The 25,360-nt window shown below is 37.3% G+C and overlaps 1 protein-coding gene across 6 annotated transcripts in view; it reads left to right on the top strand.

The window, feature by feature from the left end:
• The window catches only part of LOC135139095 (acetyl-CoA carboxylase), a 50,002-nt gene extending 25,278 nt beyond the window's left edge, over positions 1 to 24,724 (top strand). For 3 of the 6 annotated variants that reach the window (XM_064069184.1, XM_064069179.1, XM_064069185.1), the window contains exons 3-15: positions 5,121 to 5,238; positions 11,803 to 12,051; positions 12,111 to 12,291; positions 12,345 to 13,351; positions 18,553 to 21,375; positions 21,427 to 21,957; positions 22,010 to 22,438; positions 22,492 to 22,756; positions 22,810 to 23,003; positions 23,194 to 23,829; positions 23,879 to 24,049; positions 24,109 to 24,252; positions 24,306 to 24,724. In XM_064069184.1, the coding sequence (XP_063925254.1) occupies positions 5,121 to 5,238; positions 11,803 to 12,051; positions 12,111 to 12,291; positions 12,345 to 13,351; positions 18,553 to 21,375; positions 21,427 to 21,957; positions 22,010 to 22,438; positions 22,492 to 22,756; positions 22,810 to 23,003; positions 23,194 to 23,829; positions 23,879 to 24,049; positions 24,109 to 24,252; positions 24,306 to 24,425 (6,868 nt within the window). In that variant the 3' untranslated portion in view covers positions 24,426 to 24,724. Of the gene's footprint in view, positions 1 to 4,459; positions 4,779 to 5,120; positions 5,239 to 11,802; positions 12,052 to 12,110; positions 12,292 to 12,344; positions 13,352 to 18,552; positions 21,376 to 21,426; positions 21,958 to 22,009; positions 22,439 to 22,491; positions 22,757 to 22,809; positions 23,004 to 23,193; positions 23,830 to 23,878; positions 24,050 to 24,108; positions 24,253 to 24,305 lie in introns of all 6 variants that reach the window. The other 3 variants (XM_064069182.1, XM_064069181.1, XM_064069183.1) reach the window with 2 other exon arrangements.
• The last annotated feature ends 636 nt before the right edge of the window (positions 24,725 to 25,360 follow it).

Below are 25,360 nucleotides of genomic sequence, written 5' to 3'. Positions count from 1 at the left end.
TAGTTTAGTTTTATTCAAAAAATATTGGGCAGTTGTCATTTACTAATGTCATAACTTGTAAAATGTGCTTTATTTAGATAACCTTAATTCACTGGCAGTAGCGTCATATCTGTCGGATATTAAGGCATCGTTTGACAAAGTAGATTTTTGAATAGTGTGTCAAAATGACAGTAAAGCTTGAATCACATATGATTTGTCATGAATGATAGGATGACAGTGTATAAATAAATAAATAGTATATAACGGGTGTTCAATTAAAAAAGTCATCAAGTTGTCTTTGATTCTTTGTAAATATTGTGAAGTATGTCTGTACCTAATTAATCTCAAATTTAATCGATGACAGCTGACAACGCGGAAATGTCAATTATATAGAGCAGTTTTCTATAAATTAATAAAACACATGCGTTTTTCTCTATGTTTTCTTCTATCAAAAGAGCAATGCCAACTTGATGACTCTTTTAATTGAACACCCGATATGAACGTGTTGAATGCCGTACTTTGTAAATTCTGAGCGTTGCACTTTGTACATTTTTAATGACGTACTTTATAAACCGCGTACGTTGTACTTTGTACATTTTGAACGCCGTACTTTTATAAATTTTGAACCCCGTGCCTCATAAACAATGGGCACCGTTCTTTGTACTATCGCACGCAAAAGTATTGTCGGTACCCAGCAGCGAGGGGTATCAAGCTTCTCCACTTTCTCTCTGGGAGTTGCTATAATTCCATAAACACTCAGGTGGAATAAAATGGACAAGTGTACTTGCTTGATTACAGAAATGGATTACACATTATCGTCTTCAGGTAGAAACTGTGTTGTAGTATCACACAATAAAATATGTTCAACTCAGAAAGTACTTTTCTTATGATAAAAATGAATCAATGGGGTTAAACAATTCGATTTTTCAGGTTTTTGATTTTTCGATTTGTTAATGTTTTGATTTTCGATTTTTCGAATTTTTTAATTTTACATTTTTCAAGTTTTCTTGCGATTTGTCGCCTTCTCATTTTTCCATTTTCCGGTTTTTTAATTTTTCGAAATTAATTTTTCAGTTTTTCGATGTTTCGATTTTTCACTTTTTCGGTTTATCAGTTTTTTTAGGTTAAAATTTTTCAGTTGTAAATATTCCCACTTTTTGATTTTTAGCCACTCCTATTTTTTGATTTTGCGATTTTTTAATTTTTACATTTCGATTTCTCAGTTTTTCGACAATAATTCATCTTTTCGATTTTCCAATTTTTCAAAGTTTGTTTTGGGATTTATGTTTAAATTTTTCGATTTTTCAATTTTTAGCGTTTATAAATTTTTCGATTTTTCAATCTCTCGATTAATCGCTTTTCTTATTTTTCGACTTTTTGATTTTTCGTCTTTCCGATTTCTCGATTTCCTAGATTTTCAACGTTTAAGTTTTGGGATTTTTCAGTATGTATTTCGATTTTTAAATTTTTACATTTTTCGACTTCCTTTTTTTTTATTTTTTACTTATTCGATTTTTCAAAATTTTGCCACTTTTTAGATCTTAGATTTTTGATTTTTTTTATTTTTCGATTCGTTGATTTGATTTCTCGATTTTGTAAATTTGCAATTTTTCGAATTTTTAAATTTTAGATTTTTCACTTTTTTGTTCTTTCGATTTCTCAGCCTTTCGATTTTTTACCTCTTCATTTTTAGATTTTTCGGAGTTAATTTTTTTCAGTTTTTCGATCTGGCAATTTCGATATCTCAATTTTTCGATTTTTCGACTTCACGATTTATCGATCATTTGATGTTTCGATTTCTCTGTTTAAATTTTGAGATTTTTCAAAATTTTGATTTTTAAATTTTTAGATTTTTCCACTTTTTGTTGTTTTTTATTTTTTACTTACTCGTTTTGTTTAGTTTTTAAATCTGACCTTTTTCAGCATTTTAATCTATTCGATATGTAAATTTTTGGATTTTTGAATTTTTTTGATTTTTAAAATTCTTGATTTTAGGAGCCCCTAAGATTCTGTAAAATTCTTTCCAAATAAAGAACTCCACGGATCCGCGAGATTTTCACAAGTATTTTAAAAACAAAATACAAGAAGCCCCGAAGATTTAAACACAAAAAATTGGTCCAAAGTTATTTAGATAGATCTTCCCTCGCGCCTGAAGTAAAAATATATTATCAGTATATGCTTAACTTCAATTGCTTATGTTTATGCATCGAAAGAATGCGACCATTAAGCACGTAGCAAATTGTCTCTCAAACCAGAGGAAGCGATTAAAATTATTAATTAAGCTCCAAACGTTCTGAATATTATTTTGGGTAAGTCGATGTTATGACAATTTTTATTTTATCATAATTAAATATAGGCGTGCACAACATTACTGTATTCTAAAATGTTCGAGGTCGGCGTCTTCCACAAACCAGTGCTTGTATATTTACGTAAAATGTGATAATCTAAAAACGAGAAGGAAATCGAAAATTGAAAAATCGAAATATCGAAAAACTGAAAAATTAGTTACGAAAGATTGAAAAGTCCAAAGACGAGAAGGCAAAAATTCCAAAGATTGAGAAATCGAAACAACAAAAATGTGCAAAATGTAAAATTTAAAAAATTCTAAAAACAGTGTGAACACTGTATGTACTTTGTAAATTTTGAACGTCGTACAGTATACATTTTTAACGCGGTAATTTATAAACGACCTTTAGAAGATCGTATGTCGTATTTTGTATATTCTAAAGGTCGTCCTTTACGCTGTACCTTACAAACGACGAAGTACTTACTTTATAAATTATTTTATTGTTCAAATTAGAATTATAATTTTAACTTTATATTATTGTATGTAGATTTCATTTTGAACGCCATACTTTGTAAACGACTTACGCTTCAATTTTAATTTTTGTTATGAAAAGGTTCTATATTTTGAAATTTAATGAAAGAGACAGTTTCTTTTATTCATCAGATCAACTCCATTTTCCCGAAATTTTGAAAATGTAGTATTGATATTATCAATATGACATTACACCTATTCAGATTCATTCATATGACCTCTCCAAAGTATTGATGACGTTATCACAAAAACTTTGTTATGGAAACACTCGCAAAATAACAGTTCAAAATTTTTCAAAGAAGCTAGATATGTTATATCAGCTGAAGTACAGGTGCCAGGAATATTCTGTCTAAAAAATTAACCAAATTAATTATCCAAAAGACCCTAACATTTACGCCATAATGTGGTGGTGCCCCATTCTGTTGGAACCAAATTCTGCTATCTAAATTTTGTAGATTATCTTCCAATGGTCTGTCAGAATCATCTTCTGATAGTTAATGGATGACTTGAACTTCACATGCATGCAGTTTCTCTTTTTTGAAAAACTTTACCACACACGACTGAGTAACATTTTCTTGTAAAGTCATTTTCGTCGTTGTTACATGGGGATTGTCTTCCAATGATAACAAGATATTCAACTTGATGTTATCGTTTATTTGTGGTCTTCCACATTTTGGAACATTTCTCACGTTTCCTGTTTGATTAAATTTTACAACAATTCAACTAACTGTGCTTCAAGCGATTGGAGGTCGTTCAAAATGTACTTCGTTGAACAAAGCACACACTTCTTCGTGTCTTCGAAACCTATCGCCATAACCAACATATTTGTTTACAAGTCACAAACTACCGGATTACATACAGCCAAAAAGTATTCTTTATTTTTTTAAACCAACTTAAGAAACTGACAAAAGCGATTCTCTTTGACAGATTTTTGTTTTAATTTTTAGTTATTTAGATTTGATTTTGTTCATGTTCATATCATGTTTATTTCGTTTGTTCTTCATTTTCTCCATTTTGCTGCGCTTTTTATGAATTTTGTGGATTGCTTTATCATACCCTGTATATGTGGCATTTATTATTTAACTTAAGTTTAGTTGATATTTTGGTGTCAGCTTTTTGTACTTTTTTTGAAATACATAATATCTTCTTATTTTAGTTTTTAACAACTTAGTTGCAATTATTAATTTACATAAAAGGAGAAAAAGCAGTGTTTGTGATTTCAAAAATTTCCGCATTTATGCTACGTAATTTACAAAACCAGTTTGGGTTTTTAAATGACGTCTATAACTTGTGCATAAATGAAAATATTAACTCTTTCGTTTCTAGTTTTAAGTTCTAAGTGCCTAATATTTTCTAGTGATAGCAGTGAAAAGCAGTGGAATGAATTACAATAAGCAGTATCTTTTGGAAATACTTTTCTAAAGCGATTTAGCTTCTACCCAGTAACGAATTTTACATTTTTGGTAATCATAATTCTAATTATTTTACTATTAAGACTGGAAAAATTCCACTCGGTTCATTTCTTTTTGCATCTGGAACGACTCGTGACGCACATTGTATTCGGCACATAAAGTCGATAAGTTAATGACAGTTGATACTTAAATCCTCATCTAAAAACACCTACAATACATTATTCTTACTATAAAATTTCCACCCAAACAGCAACCGGATTGGCTTCAGCTCTCAACGATGGAATTCCCTTTTAAAGTAGTTAGCTTCATATGAGTTTTATCACGTCAACCTTGTCGTATTTTTTGGGTTCTTATTTTCAATCGGAGGACATCGACGACAAGATAATGAAGAGGACCTTAACTCGCAGGAGCAGTAAGAGATTTGTCATAGGTGACGAAGATGAAGAACTTGGTTCTCCTGAGATTGAAATTACAATTGCTGAAGCCGTCGATACCGACAACAATGAAAATATACAAAACAGCGAATGGCTGGCTGAGTCTTCGAGACTCAAGCCGGGAGCCACGCTTACGTAAGTAAAGAAAAAACGTCCATACAAACAATTAGTATTGTTGTTAGCTGTAATTACGGAAAAATGTATTATTTCGCTATAATTGACCAAAAATAAATAATAAAAAAACTAAACACACCGACACAAAAAAAATAAATTTGTTTATTTCAAGTATTTATTCTACAGTGTTACATGATGAGCTCTTCGTCTTCCTACAAACAAGTCTTGTTTAGTCATTAGTCAGATTAGTAAATACCTCTTGTATAATTTTTGAAAAAAAAAACTTCTGTAAATGTCAAATTTTTTACCCAATTTGAGGTTATGTGTTTATTTCAAACGAACGACATTTATTTCTTTTTTAAGGCCAAGCATGTCTCAGGGAACTGTTATGTTACAAAATCGTCTGCAAGAGAAGGATTTCACTGTCGCCACACCCGAGGAATTCGTTAAACGTTTCAATGGGACCAAAGTTATTAATAAGGTAGGTGGAGTGTTGTTTATTTCCTCATAGGGTTCACCAAATCAACACGCAGACACAAACTAATTCCGTGTTTCCTGACTTGGTGGAAAAGAAACACAAAATGTGTTTGTTTCATCCTTTAGGACATTTTATGTATAAAGTCACTGGAATGAGAATCAGAGAAATCAGATTTCATATTTCAAAAAACGTGAACAACGCTAGTTTTACTAGCAAAAGTTCCATTATTGCCTATGTAACAGTGTGGGCAATTCTTCAAGACAAAGTATAGAATGAGGACCATAATGATAATACTGTGAGAAAAAAGTAGTTTCCTCCCCCTAAAGTCACAAGTGGATACGTCCGGGCGCTTTTACGTCTACTGAGACGTTTTATAAACGTATCTCGACTTTTGGTTCTTTCATCCGCTAGGAGTGCAGCTGGATGAGAAGTTGTTTGTGTACAGACATGAACTACCAGTAATAAAACAGAAATTTATATGATGCGATCATTAATAATATTACAAGGAGTTCCTCTAGTCGTGAAAAAATATTTATAAAATATTTTGAACAACAATTTGTTTTTCAAATTCCGTCCTTCAAACTTCAATGCTGATATTGTTTTATTGACTTTTTTTTCAATTATAATGGTGACTACATTTTTTTATTTGGTTTAATACAAAGCTTGTACCTTCGTATACAGCAAGGACAAATTCAATATCGTTGGTGTCAACAGTCTAACAATAGACACTGAGCTTTATCGACACGTGGAAGAACATTTTTATACTAAATAGTTGAAATATCACCGATTTCTAGAGTCAACGAAGACAGCGAGTCGGCGATAAAAAAACAGACTAAATTTGCTAAAAACGAAACAACGAGAAGATTATGAAAAATAAGAGAAAGAAAATGCACAAATTCTGGAAGAACTAGAAGAGGTAATAAATAAACTGAAACAAAATAACGTGACAGGGCCGAGTAATATTACTAAGATAATACCAATGCATCAAAAGCAGCTCGAAAACATACGAGTATGTGCAAACTATAAAGGAATTCCACTGTTAAATCCGGTGTACACAATTCTAAAAACTTTCGTAGAGAAATGTTAATATGTCAATCATTGATTTCAAACAAGCTTTCCATATCCTGAAGAGGAGTGTTATAAACCAAGATGTGAGGAAGATAGAATTCCAGACAAATTAAAAAAGCTAGCAATAATGATAATAAAGAATTCAAAAACGTCAGTAAATAGGTAAACGAGGAGAGTGTTAAAGGCCTGAAAGTTGAAAGGAGGAATAAAGATGTTTGATATGCAGATAAAGACATTATGCTGACAATACTGACGAAAAATATTAGAAGTCTGAAAAATGCCCCTGAAGAGCAATACCAAGTGTTCCAGCGTACCTGTTTCACTCAATATCTCAATTATTTTAAAACAAAAAATTGAAATTTGGCATGTTCAATATATGTAACACAGTCTATTAAATGGATAGATTACTGCCAGTGTTGGGCAGTATCTAGATACTTGTATCTAAATAAAGTATCTAGATACATTTTTGGGTATCTAGTATCTGTATCTAGATAAAATCGAATTTAAGCACAAAATATCTGTATCTAGATACAAAATTAATGGCGCAGATACAGATAAATTTTTTTATTTCACTTTTTTTTCAGTCGGGGCAATGCATTTTATCTGTGTACCTGAGCAACCCGGGTCCGGTAGGCCCGCTGGTTGTATTTATGTTATTAAACAAGAGTAATTTTAATAGTAAAAATTTTTGTTTAAGGTATGTTATTATTTTTAGAAAATAATAATTGCGTGTTACATAATGATTAATTTTTTTCAATTAGCACAAATTAGTTTTCTTATCGACTAATCGAATGTTCAATACATACATTTCTCTCGCATAAATCGCATATTTGTTACTGTTTTATATCTTTATTTTTCAGACAAATGTAGCATCTTTTCCTCTTGCCACATGTGTCATTTCTTCACTTTTTCATTGTTGGATCTAACGCGAGGCGGCCTTGGCAGGTCCGTTTTGCGCTAGAATGTGCCGATTATGTTTAAGTGTAAATCTTGGGTAATAAAATTAATATTTTTACAACCCTCGGTAGAATCATTTATCGTGATATATTCTCCGAAATCGTGAAACGAGGAAAAAATAAAATGAGTTTCAACAAAAATCTGAAAATTTAAAGTTGCACTCTGGTGATTCCGGCCTGCCAGGCAGCCTTTGATCCTATAAGGGGTTTAAATACCTTTCTAAGAAATTGTACTTATTTTGCCTTAAACGGAATCAGCAATTCTTCCTAAAATGTATATACCTGCCACACCGGGATAGACGATTACCGGACATGGTCATAAAAACATCGTAAGCCGATATTGAAGAACAATAATTTATGACAGTTTGCCGACAACAGACCTTCAGCACAGAATAATCATTTCCCGTATTCTTTTGAAATATTAATTTTAATGCTGGAGATAATTATTAGATATACTCAAACACAATTTGGACACTGTAGTATGGGAATAAAAACAAAAAAAAAATATTCTTTTTAAAGGTACGTAATAAATATTGCACAATTTGCGACGCAGCAAACAGCGAAGCGATGGCCTATTTGCAGGAAAAAAAAAGATTTTTCAGTCTTGAATAATTATGCTACAGTAAAATTCCTTCTTCTGCACCTGTGGAACGAGTGTTTAGTAGCGGAAACCAAATTCCAAGAAGAAATAATTTAGGTGACAATACGTTCGAAATGTTGTTCATTTTAAAAAATTCATTTAACAATACATAAAAAAATACATGTTTTCAGTTAGTTTATTCGCCAAAGCTTCAAAAAGTATCTGTTTCCTTGTATCTGTTATCTAGATACATTTCGAAAAAATCGAAAACAATCTGTAGCTAGATGCTTTTGTCTTCCATATATCTATATCTGTATCTAGATATTTTTAAAAGTATATGTCCCCAACACTGATTACTGCCGTCGTATTAGTTTCAGTTTCCCCGGGAATGACATCAATTTTGTCAATTCACAATTCCATTATTGTTAAAACGAATTTCATCTTACCATAAAATATTACTTATGATACCCTCATCACGTGCCTTCGTTAGCCAACCAATAAAAGCCAAGCTTCTTTCAAAATCAAATGGTACTAAAGCTTGATTCATGATATTTGGCCGTTTTTAAAATTCTTTGTATAGAAGATATGATATGTTCATCTGTTGCCGTTTTGTGCGTTTCTTTTTGAGAGACCCAGATTGTTTTAACTTTTTTTCTAATTTTGCGAAATACATACAACTTGATTGTTGTCTCTCGGGAAATCTTTCTTCGTATAATGTTCTGGATTGTCTTCTACTTCGCTTACACTCTCCGTAAATCACTATCATATCTAACTTTTCGGCATTGCTGAATCTTTCGTTTTCCATTTTTTGACGCTACAATATTTTATTTATTTTAATCTAGAAGTGACAAGCCAGAACACGAAAATAAGAGGAAACGTTGCTTGAGAAACGCCACCGCATTTTTTTTTTTTTTAATTCACACGCTTTATAATATTTCTAGATGAATACTGTTATATTGAGTCATACATTATTGAAAAGAGAAAAAAATGCTCTATTTTATAATACTACAAACTGTACTTATTTAGATTTAGAAAAGTTAATGTCACTTCCGATGAAACTAAAGCTGATACGACGCCAGTAATCTAGTTATGTAATAGATTGTATTACATATATTGAATATGCCAATTTCAAATTTTTCTGTTTAAAAATAATGGAGATATTTGAGTGAAACAGAGACGCTGGGACACCCGGTATATACAATACCGGTCACAGTGTAAGAACAAAATCCCCAGGAGGGAATAGAAGCCACAACCTTCGGGTTATTAGCATACGGCCATCTCCAGAAGTCACATTCACATCGTGTGGGTTGGCGATTTTTACGGGAGCGGTTGCTCGGGTGCCATCTCCCTCTTCGGAGAACATCTGGAGTACTTTATCCGGAGAAATGGATCTCCAATGGGTCTCGTAAACGTCCGCACAAAATAAAAGACAATACTCCGCTTAAAATTAAAAATATTTGGCCTTTATTCTCTGCCACCAGTATAAAATCTAGATAAGAAAACTAACCAAAAAAACTGTGACCTCCCTGACGGCACCTCGTCACTACTGCGGTTCCTGGAGAGGTGACAACGCTGAAATGGGAACGGTATTCCGGAAGGGGGTCGCACAATGGCGGTTACGGTGGAACTAACTAGTTCGCTGAAGTCCAGGAATTATATCGCCGGGACCAGAAGACGTGCGACGGCTTTAGTAGGGATATGCGTCCCGAAGGGAACCCTGAGTTTCTGGCCTTTCGGACGAACATCTTCGGAGGGAAGTCCATAAGTTACCGGGGCGATGGTTTCCTCGGAGAAGGTTCAAGTTCAAGGTGGGTACTGCGCCTGGACCAGATGGCGGCACTGCTGCCCAATAGAATTCCGTCCCTGTTGAGGTGGCGGCTATCTTATTCGACATCCTTCCTGGTGATCTCACTCGATCACGGACGGTATTTATCCAGAACATGGATAATCCGCAAACACCTGCGGACTACAGGCCTATTTCCATCGGGTCTGTAGTAATACAGCACTTCTACAAGGTTCTCGCGTCCAGGATGCGACAACATTCGACACTGTCTCGCACCTTGCCATAATAGCCTCCTGCGAGCGGGCTGGCGTACCGTCTCCATTCGTGGAGTACGTCCGGTCTTTATATGGGAATGCCTCAACGGTCCTGGAGGTTAGAGGCCGTGAAGGAGTGCCGGTGACCGTTCGCTTGGAGTGAAGTAGGGAGATCCGCTATCTCTATTGCTATCCAACCTGGTCCTCGACCAGGCTGTGAGGAGTTTCCCCCTACGTTGGTTTTCGGGTGAGTGATGCAACCGTGCGTGATGTTGTTCTCGTCTCCTCCACGGTCTTTAGCCTCCAGAGTAATCTGGAAGTGCTGGACGCTGAGGTCCACCGAGCTGGCCTTTTAGTTAACCTGGGCAAATGCTGTGCTGTTTCTCTGGTGGCCTCAGTTCATGATCATAAGGTCAAAGTCATCACTCAACCCTCTTTTAGAGGCGCAAGTGGCCCAACAACATCTTTGAAGCTATCTGGGGACTCAGTTCCGGAATTGTAGTGTGGCAGGATGCACGCTAGCGGATGTTGCCCAGAAATTGAGCAGAATTTCTCGTGCCCCCCTCAAATCTCAGCAGCGCATGCATTTGGTTAGGACCTACCTTTTGCCGAAGTATTTCCATGCTTGGAGTTTTGGACGTCTTAATGTGGATGCATTGCGTCGATAAGATCGGCTGGTTAGGGGAAATGTCCGTCGGTGGCTAGCGCTACCCCGTAATACGCCGATGGGATATTTTAATGCTCCCATAAGATCGGATGGTTTAGGAGTCTTGCAGCACGCTTCATTCCGCTGCTGCGTTTAAGGCACTTCGGTCGTTTTGGTCGAAGCCCTGTTGACTACATCGCGGAGTGCTCGAGAACCGATATAGCTGAACTGAAAATTCAGCGGCTCAGTGGGGTGGTCGACAGGATGGAGGTCGGAACTGAGAGACTGAATGCGTTTTGGACCGATCAATTGCATCAGATGGGAGAGCGCAGTGGCTCCGCTGTGTAAGCCGGGCTATTCCCGCTAGGGACTGGCTGCATTACAATTAGTTCCATATAAACGCGCTACCGTCTCGTGTTCACAATAGTCGAGGTCGGCGGGAGAACATGGATATAATGTGTAGGGCAGGGTGGTGTGGGAGACCCAAGACTCCTGAGCATTGTATCCAGGTTTGTCATCGGACCCACGGAGATCGGCTTTTACGTCACGACGCGTTGGTTCAAGTCCTCACGGAAGATCTCCAGACAAGGGAACTTCGTGTTCCTACAGGTGTGGGAGTTCGGCAGCCTGGCTTGGTCGTTGTTCGAAGGGGAAGAGGATATACAACGGTAGTTGGTAGAGGGGGGGGGTCCTTGTGGGTAAAAACCAGTAGATATCTAAAAATAAAAATAAACAAGTTGGTCCTCAGACAAAATACGCAGCAGATAGTAAGAAAAGTCTGTAGCCCGAAGAAGTTAAGAGGCGTAGAATACTAACAGAGAGATCGAAGACATTCTAAATGGAAAATATACAGTATGAGCTATCAAGACGCAATGACTGACGTGGTATTACCACAGTAATGAAATGTAGTGGAAACCGAAAATAACAGACCTAATGGGAGACCAATTATTGCATTTATATTTTTGGGGTAATAAATTTAAAGCAAAGGTTATTGTTGATTCCAGGTCCAGGAGTATTGCAGAAAGCTCAAAAGATTAACAACCTTAATTGATATTTTTATATGGCTGTCTGTTTACAAAACGCGATCAATATCATACGTAGTCAACATGAGCAGCCATTTACCTATATGTAATATATTTTTTAATAGTTGGAGGAACAGCTAAATTACAGCTAAAATAACAACATTAAGAATTTTTTAAGATAGAATGACCGTTACCTAAATTAATAAGATGTACTCATCTAAAAGAAAAAACTCATTACACTTTTCTTTACTATTTTAGGTACTGATTGCTAATAATGGAATTGCTGCTGTCAAATGCATGCGTTCGGTTCGTCGCTGGTCATACGAGATGTTCAAAAACGAAAGGGGAGTTCGCTTCGTCGTCATGGTAACACCAGAAGATCTAAAAGCCAACGCTGAATATATCAAAATGGCGGACCACTACGTTCCTGTACCCGGAGGGACCAACAACAACAATTACGCTAACGTCGAACTGATCGTAGACATCGCCACCAGACTCCAAGTACAGGTTTGTGTACCCATCCTCCACCCTTTGCACGCAATTTCTTTATAAAATTAAATATCTAGGCTGTGTGGGCTGGTTGGGGCCACGCTTCTGAAAATCCCAAACTGCCCGAACTTCTACACAAAAACGGCATAGCTTTCATCGGCCCACCCGACAAAGCTATGTGGGCATTGGGTGACAAAATTGCCTCTTCGATAGTCGCTCAAACGGCTGATATTCCAACACTGCCATGGTCGGGCTCCGGTAAGTTCTCCCTACAAACTTCTAGATCGAACCCTATTTCTTGTTTGTGACAGATTTGAAGGCCCAATACACAGGAAAGAAAATCAAGATATCATCAGAACTCTTCGCCAGAGGATGTGTTCAAACGGTCGAACAAGGTCTCGCCGCAGCCCAGAAGATCGGCTTTCCTGTGATGATCAAAGCTTCCGAAGGCGGAGGCGGCAAAGGTATCCGCAAAGTAGAAAACGCCGACGACTTCCCCGCCGCTTTCCGCCAAGTACAAACCGAAATTCCCGGTTCGCCGATCTTCGTGATGAAGTTAGCCAAATGCGCCCGCCATCTCGAAGTTCAACTCTTAGCCGATCAGTACGGCAACGCGATTTCGCTGTTCGGCCGCGACTGCTCCATCCAAAGACGACACCAAAAAATCATCGAAGAAGCCCCGGCTGTGATCGCGGCGGCCTCAGTTTTCGAAGACATGGAAAAGGCGGCTGTGCGTTTGGCCAAAATGGTGGGGTACGTCTCGGCGGGAACCGTGGAGTACCTTTACGACACCTCAGGCCACTACTACTTCCTGGAGTTGAACCCGAGGCTTCAAGTGGAACACCCTTGCACGGAGATGGTGTCGGACGTGAATTTGCCAGCAGCGCAGCTACAAATCGCGATGGGGCTGCCGCTGCACTACATAAAAGACATCCGGTTGCTGTATGGAGAGTCTCCGTGGGGCAACTCGGAGATCGATTTCGATAAACCGAGGCATAAGCCTCAACCGTGGGGGCACGTGATTGCCGCTCGCATTACTTCGGAGAATCCGGATGAAGGGTTCAAGCCGAGTTCGGGCACGGTACAAGAACTTAATTTTCGGTCGTCGAAAAACGTGTGGGGGTATTTTTCGGTGGCGGCGTCGGGTGGGTTGCACGAGTTTGCGGATTCGCAGTTTGGACACTGTTTTTCGTGGGGTGAGAATAGGGAGCAGGCTAGGGAGAATCTGGTTATTGCGTTGAAGGAGCTGTCGATTAGAGGGGACTTCCGGACTACCGTGGAATATCTGATCACGCTATTGGAGACCAAAAGCTTCCAGGTAAGTTGAGCGCCATTCGTGTCATAACTCATTAAACTCATTAAAATTATTGAAGACCGGTAAATATAACATTACAAGGTACATCGGAACCTACATATTAAACGTATTGTCTCACTTGCCTCAAAGGACAAGCCGCCCCTTAATAATTGCCATAAAAATATTGATAGATACATTGTTATAGGGCAAGGTTGTGTCTGTAATTCTAGTAGTTTTCCCATTTGAAGATGTTCCAGTCAACATTATTTCAGCAAGGACACGTGTGGCAATTGGGACACGTGCAGTATAATACTAATAAGAAAACAGTAGGGTGTAGGATTCTTGAAATTAAAATAAAAAAACCACAAGAAAAACAAGACCTGGAATGCCATGACACATAAAAACAATTTATGTTCAACGTCATAGGCCATAACTTGGGTGCTTTAAAAACAAACTATCACCCATGTGTGATAAACAATATGTAATAGATACGTTGTTTGTACTTTCATGGTGAAAAATTACAATGTCGAACATGTGGTTTAGTAACTGAATTTGAAATGTAAATGATGAGTATTAAAGACCTGAATAAATGAAAGTTATATTAAAGATTCAACTATTCGTGTCACGTAGAAAACCTGTCCATTATCAGATCATTTAACCTCTTTCAGTGTAACACGTTTCTCTGATTTAACCATGTTCGATCATCTTACGTCGTGTCGCCTATAAATGCTTATCGTGCCATGTAATAATTATGTACAAGGAAAATATTTTTTTTTATCAAAGGACACTTTTTAATGAAAAAAAACCGAATGTCGAAATAGGTCGATGGATTTTTATTTCGCTAATTTATTCCAAATTGAAAATATTAAGAATACATAGGTATGCATGGAAAATAACCAAAAGAAGAAAACATAGTATTAAAAAGATGCAAATTAATGAGATTTAATTTATTCAAATTAAAACCTATGAAATAATGGGTATTGACACCTTATTTTCAGTGGCGGCTCGTGACCTTTTGAAATGGGGGGACACAATTTGATTGATGAGTTAAATATGAAAATAAAAAACGGCTGTTATTACCAATTAATAGACGAATCTGTGTGACGGAAATAAATACAAAAATACAGTCAATAAAAGTAAAAAAGTACGTGTCCACATACCTTTGGTTTTAATTCATTACTGTGGAGACACACAAAACAGTTTATTATTTTTTTCAGAACCTGTTGAAGTATCTATGAACGCTTGTGGCTCTCCCTAAATTTTTCACTACAATTTTATCATTTGAAACTCGACGAATTTAATTTCTTAGTAATTTCTCAAGCAAGTGAAAATGTATGTTTTTAGTGTTATTAGAGTCCGGAAGAATTGTGCGAGTTTCTTATTTTTAAAAACTAGAATTATTATGTAATAGAACAATAATAAAGAAGCCTTGAACATGTTATCGCTAAATTATAGCCTTTGTAATGACTAAATGAATACAACTCACTTTACCTAAACCGTTACTTGCAAAAATTAGTGGAATTGTTAGGTTTTTTACACCGGTTTTTAATTATAGGAATCTTCACCACTGATTTATGTCATGTAGAACTGTCCGAGCTGGTTAGAGACCAAGGATTACGCTTTAATCGTGGCTTGTGGAAAAATTATTTGAAGCAGTCTGACAGAACTCGTTTAAGGCTATAATTTAAAATTATTTTAAAGATACAGGGTGTTGGGTTTTTAAAGTTGCACATGAAAAATGATGTTCTGACTTTTCCACGTGTGCATTTTCTATTAAAAATTGTCTAGTCTTGACATACTTTTGATTAACGCTTTTACTATATGATATTCCTAAAATATCTATAAAATCTGACAACAATCAGTCCGGTAGTTTTAACTAGCGTTAAAGTTAATGTGTTGAGATCCATTGTTGCTCAGTGATATTTAATACATATAATAAATTTGGTTTAGTCTTATGAACTTAAATGGACTTAAATAAATTCAGAAGACTAAGCCAAATTTATTAGGTATATTAATAATTCCAGCACCTGCTCCAAATATATTTTTTGTCATACACCCATTGGAATTTTGAAAAACATGGGTTATACATATAAAATTGAAAATAGTAAACATAATGTAATGGAAAAACTCATGATATAATAATTCTTTAGGTATGATACTCGTGCGGCTCAAAATTAAACCAGCTCGCGCAGTGACGTCACTCGGTGAGTAGAACTAGTGGAATTCAGCATAAAAGCACGAAGAATCGCTAATATTTTTTTAATTTTATTGTTATAATTCGTTATGTACTTAAAAAAAATGTGTTGCACAACCTCTATATTATAATATAATAATTATAGTGCTGCATTAAACAACCTGAAAACTAAATTTACGTCAATGACCTGAATTAAATTGTAAAAACGAATTTAACGGAGTTTGATACGTATTTCTATTGTGTGTAACAAATTAAAATTTCGCGTTTAATATTATTTTTCGTGTACTCAATAGAAAAGTGCGGCTTTAATGGGGAGATAATTATAAAAAAAAGTGCTATTTTTCTGGTTAGTAGCGCACAGGTTATCTGAAAATGCCAAGATCTTCAGAATTATCCATTTTTTGCTTTTTTAGGTTTTTATTATTGATTATCATGAACAGACTCGTTGTTATGGTAATTGTGCACATTTAACGTGAACATAATTATCCTCAACAGAAATCTACTTTAGAAATTCTGTTCTAAACTTTCAAAAACTGAGTACAAGAAAAAGTAATCACTAAAAATAAATACATTGTACTATTGAACTGTAATCTACATCTTAATTAACAATTTTTCTTGGAGTGAAAATTGTTTTCATAGCTTGATTTTCGTCAAGCTATGAAAACAAGTTCGTCGTTTTGTTTTTAAGATAAGCAATTTTTGCTTCTAGATCTTCTCTCTGTATTTCTTGATCTGTATTTGTACTATGTAAAAAAACATAATTAAATATTGGATATACTAGGTACGTCTTCAAATAATCGTTTCCTTTGAGAAAGAAATATACATCATACAAAAAAAAAACGTACAAACTTAAAAGTTATTCTTCAAAAAAAAGCACTTTCCTTAAATACAATAAATAATGTTCAATATATCCAACAGATTTACTTGTAGATTCTGTTATATCATCCAAAGCAGCACTTGCGTTATAAACATTTTTTGTAATTGAATTTGTTTGATTTATATCAATATTCAAGTAAAATAACCTACTTAATTTCTATGATTTTATCCCTAGAACAAATTTCTATAACTAACTTGGCTGATCTCCAGACTTTAGTTTTTTTTCCTTTTTTAGGAAGATAATTCAGAAGTTCGTGTTGTAAATTTCGTTCGAAATCGTCTTCACTAAAATGCTGTGAACACACTCTTGCATTTTTTACTATACAAGAGTCCGAATGACAACAAGAAATAACCCATACTTGTCCCTTGGAAACGAATAAAATTGTATGTCTTTTTGAAAATGTCTTGACTGTTTATCGCTATTACACCCAAAAACGCCACAACGCATCGTTGTGACTTTATAAAATTATTAAAACATAACGTATAGCCACTAAACCTTCTAAAAAATACGTGGAAGACAGAAAAACGTCGCAGAATACGCGCGAAATGCCTGTGTTTACTCACCGAGTGACGTCACTCCCCCACTCCGTACGTGCGCAATATCATACCTAGTATTTATTGTATCATGGGAAAAACTGTACATTGCAGCACAAAGAATTATGTTTCTAAAAAAAATATGCAGAATATGTCAATTTCGTTTACTTAGACGCAACATGAATTTTTAAAAATCGGAGCCAAATTCGCCAATGGACATTGTGACATAGCCCAGATATACCGAAAAAATTTGACAGATGAACAAAATTTTTAAACTTGCCTCTAACCTGTCTGTAAACTATGGTTTATGAATCCGCCTCGATATATTAATTTATGCGGGTTACTATAAAAGAAGTTCGCAAATCAAATTTGATAATTTATATAAGAAACTGGAAGCTGTATTTCTTCGAATAGACTAAATAAAATTCCCAACCTCAACATTTAAAGCAAGTTCAGAGGATATTTTTATACCAAATTTAAGTCGTTTCGACTGAAAGCCAGGTTGGCCGTGTGAACTGAGACTCTAGACTCAGAACTGGTTCAGGAAAACGAGCGAAGGTTCGAATCCTGCACCTGGCACTATAAATCAAATTACCAACATTTAAAATAAAAAAACAGTAGCTCTAGAACATCGAGAATAATAATTAGGCCTGAAACAAACTATAAACCTTGGAACAAAATATTGAAACCCCCGTTTTTCAAGTTCCCGAGGGTATGAATTTGACGTTCAGATAATTAGGTGTATCGAACATGTTTATTCATTGTTTACCATCAACACAAATTTAACATTGAAATTATACAAAAATATAAACCTTGTTTTGATGTTTTGGTTAAACCAATATACATGAACGAAAACCAACAATTCTCACCTACACAACCTACCTCAAATAACATATTCCTACACAAAATAGTATGCACTGGGTCAAGGTTACCTACCAAGTGGACTATCATGGCACTCGTTAATATTGTTATTATTACAAATAGCAAAATACTTTATGCTTTACCCGAAAAACTTGAGAAAACTGACAATTTTCAATTGTAATCAGTAGTACTTAATTGTTTACAAGTAGTAAAAGCAAGGTGACTAAAAAAAATTACCTCTTTTAATACTGGTGGTGAATTTTTAAACATGACCGCATTTTTACATCAATCTGATGAATCATTTTTTCTTTTGTATGGTGGCAAATTTAAATTATGGCAGTCTAGGAATCAGCAAGCTAGCTGCAGTGAGCGTTATAACGAAAGCGGAGGAAAACCAGCGAAGGTTCGAATCCTGCACCTGGCACTGTAAACCAGATTACCAGTATTCAGAAAAAACAAAAGCTTTAGAACGGCGCCATCGAGAATAAATGTTCGAATTCAAGACACAAAAATATTATTAAACCTACAAGACAATAATTAGGCCTGAAATAAACTATTAAATATATAACAAAATATTAAGGCCCCCGTTTTTCGAGTCCACGAGGGTATGAATTTGACTGATGGAAATTTCAATTAATCCTGCCTTATTTTGTTAAGTAACATTTTCATATCAGTTTATCTTTTAAATGTGCTTGATATTCATTTCTTTTAGTCCCTCCTTTAATGTCTCAAATACCACAACCCTTACATTTTCACACAGGAAAACACCATAGACACTGCCTGGTTAGACATCCTCATCAGCGAAAAAGTCGAATCCGAAAAACCCAACGTCATGTTAGGCGTCATTTGCGGCTCCTTGCACATAGCAGACAAAACAGTCAGCACCGCCTTCCAAGAATTCCAAAACTCCCTCGAACGAGGACAAATCCAAGGCTCCAACACTCTGACCAACGTCGTCGACGTCGAACTAATCCACGGCGGAAACAAATACAAAGTCCAAGCCACAAAAAGTGGCCCAAACACCTATTTCTTGATGATGAACGGCACTTTCAAAGAAATCGAAGTGCACAGATTGAGCGACGGAGGAATCCTGCTTTCCGTCGACGGCTCCTCGTTCACAACATACATGAAAGAAGAAGTCGATCGTTACCGGATCGTCATAGGCAACCAAACCTGTGTCTTCGAAAAGGAGAACGATCCCACAATTCTGCGCTCACCGTCAGCCGGAAAACTCCTAAGTTTCCTAGTTGAAGACGGCGGCCACGTTGAAAAAGGACAAGCGTACGCGGAAATCGAGGTGATGAAGATGGTCATGACGTTGACGGCAGGCGAGAGCGGGATCGTCTTCTACGTGAAGCGACCAGGAGCGGTTTTGGAAGCGGGGTCGATTATAGCGTCCCTAGAGCTCGATGATGCGTCGCTGGTCACGAAAGCGTCGCCTTACAAAGGACCGTTTCCGGAGTTGGACGTCTCGCAGCCGATAGTTTCGGAAAAGCTGAACCATATTCATAATAGTTATAAAGCTATTCTTGAGAATACGCTAGCTGGGTATTGTTTGCCCGATCCTTACAACGCGCCACGTTTGAGGGAAGTTATCGAGAAGTTCATGTCGAGTTTGAGGGATCCGAGTCTGCCACTGTTGGAACTGCAGCAAGTAATGGCGTCTATCTCTGGTAGGATTCCTCTGGCTGTCGAGAAGAAAATCCGGCGCTTAATGAGTTTGTACGAAAGGAATATTACGAGTGTGTTGGCACAGTTCCCCAGTCAACAAATAGCCAGTGTGATTGATAGTCACGCCGCTAATATGCAGAAACGTACAGAGAGAGACGGTTTCTTCTTAGCAACTGAAGGAATAGTTCAGTTGGTGCAGCGTTACCGCAATGGAATCCGCGGACGCATGAAGGTGGCAGTCCAAGAACTGTTAAGACAATACTACGACGTCGAAAGTCAATTTCAACAAGGTTCTTATGATAAGTGTGTAGCTTTGTTGCGCGAGAAGCACAAAGACGATATGCAAGTAGTCTTAGCTACAATATTTTCACACGCGCAAGTAGCCAAGAAGAACTTGCTCATTACAATGTTGATTGATCACCTTTGGTCCAACGAACCCGGTTTAACCGATGAATTAGCACCGGCCCTAACCGAACTGACTTCGTTGAACCGAAGCGAACACTCACGAGTGGCATTGCGAGCCCGACAAGTACTCATAGCAGCCCATCAACCGGCATACGAGCTTAGACACAACCAAATGGAGAGTATTTTCTTATCAGCCGTGGATATGTACGGACACGAATTCCACCCAGAGAATCTACAAAAACTGATAGTGTCAGAAACGTCGATCTTCGATATTTTGCACGACTTTTTCTACCATCCGAATAGAGCCGTGTGTAACGCCGCGTTGGAAGTATACGTGAGACGAGCATACACGAGCTACGACATCACGTGTCTGCAACACTTAGAACTAAGCGGCGAGGTACCACTAGTGCACTTCCAATTCCTGCTGCCCCCGAATCACCCCAACAGATTAATCAAAATCGACGATTTTAAAGAAAACCTAGATGAAGGACCCAGAATCGTGGATACGTTTCAAAGGACCGGGTGTATGGCAGCGTTTGAAAACTTCCAAGAATTTGAACAGTACGCCGATGAAATTCTTGATTTGATTGAAGATTTTGCCAACCCGGCCACTATTTCGGTTAAGGATTTGATTGCTGTGGAGAGCGGGTCCGAGTCGAGGAACAGTACGTCGATTAATGTGAGTCTGTCGCTTGACGGGCAGAGATCGTACACCGAAGACACCTGCTTGCACGAACCTATCCATATCTTACACGTGGGTATCAAAGACAAAGGAGATACCGACGATGCTGCTATGAGTAGAATTTTTAGTAGTTTCTTTGTACGTCACAAGGAAGAACTCATCAGTAGAGGGATGAGACGCATCACTTTCGCGGCACTCAAGCACAAACAATCACCCAAGTTCTTTACCTTCCGAGCACGCGATGACTTTAAAGAAGACAAGATCTATAGACACCTCGAACCAGCATGTGCCTTCCAGTTGGAATTGAATCGAATGAGAAATTACAATCTCGAAGCGTTACCTACGTCGAATCAAAAGATGCATCTGTATTTGGGTAAAGCTAAAGGTATCAAGGGGAAAGAAGTGACGGACTATAGGTTCTTCATCAGAAGCATTATTAGACATTCCGATTTGATAACAAAGGAGGCTTCTTTTGAGTACCTTCAGAACGAAGGTGAACGCGTACTGTTAGAAGCTATGGATGAACTAGAAGTGGCCTTTTCACACCCTCATTCCAGAAGGACGGACTGTAACCATATTTTCTTAAATTTTGTCCCGACGGTAATCATGGACCCGGCGAAAATCGAAGAGGCTGTTACTAGTATGGTCATGCGATACGGTCCAAGATTGTGGAAGTTGAGGGTTCTACAAGCGGAATTGAAGATGATTATTCGTTTAGCCCCGAATTCACCGACTCAGACAATAAGGTTATGTTTAGCCAACGATAGTGGCTACTATTTAGATATTAACATGTACACAGAAGTTGTAGATCCTGATACTGGAGTCGTAAGTGCAGAATTTTAAGTACCAATCTCGTAATTACGGTTGTTATTGTAGATTAAATTTAGAGCTTACGGTAAGAAACAAGGTCCTATGCACGGTCTTCCAATTTCAACCCCTTATCTCGCTAAGGACTATTTGCAACAAAAACGGTTCCAAGCTCAGTCGTCTGGTACCACCTATGTGTATGATTTTCCAGACATGTTTAGACAGATGGTAGATGCACAGTGGAAACAGTACATGAACGAACGCATCTCCGGTGGGTCATCAATCCAAAATAAAAAACAAAAAACTATTGTCCCTCGTTTTTCAGAACACATTCAGCTTCCTGATAAACTAATGGACTTCGTCGAGTTGATCCTCGACGAAAGCGAAACCCGACTAATCGAGCAGAAACGTGTCCCTGGCGAAAACAACGTAGGAATGGTGGCCTGGAGACTCACGTTGTACACTCCTGAGTACCCTGAAGGCAGAGACATCATTGTTATTGCCAACGATATAACATTCATGATTGGGTCGTTCGGACCTCGCGAAGACAAAGTTTACGGACTGGCGAGTGAAATTTCACGCTGTCTCAAAATACCAAGGGTAAGTCTTCATAATATCTATGTTTCCGGAAATATTGCATTCTTTGTCACAGATTTACATAGCTGCGAATAGTGGAGCCCGGATTGGTCTTGCCGAAGAAGTTAAAAGCATGTTTAAAATAGCGTGGGAAGACAATACCGAGCCAGATAAAGGGTTCAGGTACTTGTACCTGACACCCGAAGACTACGCCAAATTAGCGTCCCTGAACTCAGTCAGAGCGGTACTTATCGAAGATGAAGGGGAATCCCGATACAAACTGACTGACATCATTGGGAAAGACGATGATTTGGGTGTGGAAAATCTGAGATACGCTGGAATGATAGCTGGGGAGACTTCCCGAGCCTACGATGAAGTCGTCACGATTTCTATGGTCACTTGTAGAGCGATCGGTATTGGGTCCTACGTGGTCCGACTCGGTCAAAGGGTGATTCAAATCGAAAATTCACACATAATCCTGACTGGATATAGTGCCTTAAATAAAGTAAGCGTGTCCTCTTGACTAAATTTATACATACTTAAGCGGGTTTTGTGTAGTTGCTGGGACGCGAAGTCTACGCCTCAAATAACCAACTAGGAGGCATCCAAATCATGTACAATAACGGTGTTTCACACAAAGTTGATCAAGGTGACTTGGATGGTATAGCGACCATTTTGAAGTGGCTTTCGTATGTGGCAAAAGACAAAATTAGCCCGCTTCCGGTCATCAAACCTATCGACCCCATCGATCGTGAAGTTGAATTTATGCCAACCAAAACCCCCTATGACCCGAGGTGGATGTTGGAAGGCCGACAATCACCTAGTAGGTATTTTTACCAAAGTGTTGACGCGTTTTAAGAGAATTGTGTAATTTAGATGATCCGAAAATTTGGGAAAGTGGCTTTTTCGATAGAGGCTCCTGGTCGGAGATTATGAAGCCGTGGGCTCAGACTGTGGTGGCCGGGCGCGCACGGTTGGGTGGGATTCCTGTAGGAGTCATCGCTGTGGAAACTCGAACCGTTGAGTTGAACCTGCCTGCGGATCCTGCTAACCTGGATTCGGAAGCTAAGGTAATAACCTGACTTAAGTAAATAGTTGACTAATATTAGTAGGTCTTACTTAAATGCGAATTTAATTTTTCAAATCGGGACACCACAGTACACATCTAGAGTAAACAATCGTAAAGTAAATTCATTCCATAGCTATGTTCTAAAACTAGAAACGAGTTAATACCTGACTTAATATCGCTTTCTTTTCCAGACGATATCTCAAGCTGGCATGGTGTGGTTCCCCGACTCCGCTTACAAAACAGCCCAAGCAATCCAAGACTTCTCCCGGGAAGACCTCCCCCTTTTAATCTTCGCCAACTGGCGTGGTTTCAGCGGCGGTATGAAAGACATGTACGAACAAATCATGAAATTCGGTGCCTACATTGTTGACGGTTTGCGTCAGTACAAACAACCAATCATCATTTATATTCCACCTAATGGAGAATTGAGAGGAGGTGCTTGGGCAGTCGTAGATCCTACAATCAATGCAAGGTATATGGAGATGTACGCTGATCCAGAGGCAAGAGGTGGTGTTCTGGAACCCGAAGGAATTGTCGAAATTAAATTCAAAAAGAGGGATCTGCTCAAAACCATGCACAGACTTGATCCTATTCTCAAAGACTTGGACGAAAAGTTGAATAAAATTAATCAAACCAGGCCGACTGGGGAAAGGACGTCTAGTATATCGCAAACGGTTGAACAGAAAAAGCCACCAGAAGTGATCGAATTGGAAGCAAAAATTGCAGAAAGAGAGAATTTGTTGTTGCCAATGTACCATCAAGTGTCTGTTCATTTTGCGGATCTGCACGACACACCGGAAAGAATGTTGGAGAAAGGAACGATCCATGTAAGTCCATGTGGTAGTTTTAAAGAATGTTGGTAACTTTTTTGTACAGGACATTGTACCATGGCGCAAATCGCGGTCGATTTTGTACTGGAGGTTGAAAAGGCTTCTGCTTCAAGATAAGGTAGTAACGGCATTGTTGGAGGCACAACCTCTGTTGCAAGGAGGGCAAGGCGAAGCCATGTTAAGAAGGTGGTTCATAGAAGATAAAGGTTCAACAGAGGTAAAATTAAATTAGTTTTTGATACTAGAAATACAACATTAATGGGTTTTTATTTGTAGGGTTATAAGTGGGACGACAATCAGACTGTAGTGCACTGGATTGAGGATCAGTTGCAAAAGCCAACAACTCAGTCAATAATCAACCACAATTTGTATTGTGTGAAGAAGGATACTATAATAAATCAAATTAATTCTTCACTGGAGGTAAATTTTTAACTTCATTTTAAAATGGTCTACATACATAGGGTGTGTTACAGGAATGTCCAGATGTGGCTTTAGATGCGGTAGTACAGATTATACAAAAATTGTCCGATAATCAAAAAGCTGAAGTGATTAGGACTCTCTCGCAATTGGGATCTCTAGAAAATATTGACTAGCAGTATCAAAGCAATTGAAATATTTTTAGCGCATTTTGTATATTTTAGAAAAGTTTTCTAAAACTAAAAGTGATCTATTTTTACAAAGAAACAGAAAAGGTAGAGACGTTAGTGATAAGACTTATTTTTAGTTGAAGTTGTATATAGGTTTATATGCTTTATTAATGTAAAATTGTTGTATTTATTTTTTCCGTTTGGAAAACGCTAAGTGTCTAGGATTACTTGTTAATTGTTAATAATTTTATTTTGCAATTTAGGACATGGTCCAAACTTTGTTATGAAATAAATATTTTCGATTACTGGGTTGTATCATATACTTTGTTGCGTTATGAAGCACAAAGAAAGTCATTCAGAGAGATTGTCTAACAAAATCTACAACAGATGAAAGAAAGTAGACAAATATAAAAGGGGAATCTACGCCTAAGGTAAATAATTTTATCAAAGTGAGACAAAATTTATCGATGCCTCTGATCAAGGCGATCGAGCTCTTGCAGTTTTCGACCTTACGGCACGGGTTAAGTTAAGAACAAATAAGAAAACATCTTATTTACACGTCAACTCAAGTTACTGGTTAAATCAAAATTAATTCATCAAGATTATATCGTGAACCAGATTCCCACATTACATAAACACAACGAGTACATACGTATTAAATCCCGTCGGCACCAAGGTCCTTGTGAGAGGAATGTCTGAGAATAAATGTTCAACCTTCAAGTTGTAGAACACAAATGATAACATAAAATATTCCTTCCCGTGTCGAGTCCACGATGATATTGAATAAACTGATAATAATTTTCAAAGTTCTGGCTCTCAAAATGGCTCAATGTTTAAATTTAAAAAAGAGAAAGCCTAACTAAAGTAACTGGATGGTAATACTCAAGGTATTCCGATGCTATGGCAACAAATTATGGCAGTCGAACAAGAACAAGCTGAGT

This window comes from Zophobas morio, unplaced genomic scaffold (assembly GCF_036711695.1).
Source record: "Zophobas morio isolate AGI-343-1 ecotype UQ-CSIRO unplaced genomic scaffold, CSIRO_AGI_Zmor_V1 ptg000030l, whole genome shotgun sequence".
Taxonomy (NCBI): Eukaryota; Metazoa; Arthropoda; class Insecta; order Coleoptera; family Tenebrionidae; genus Zophobas; species Zophobas morio.
This window is presented reverse-complemented; position numbering and strand designations above follow the sequence as displayed.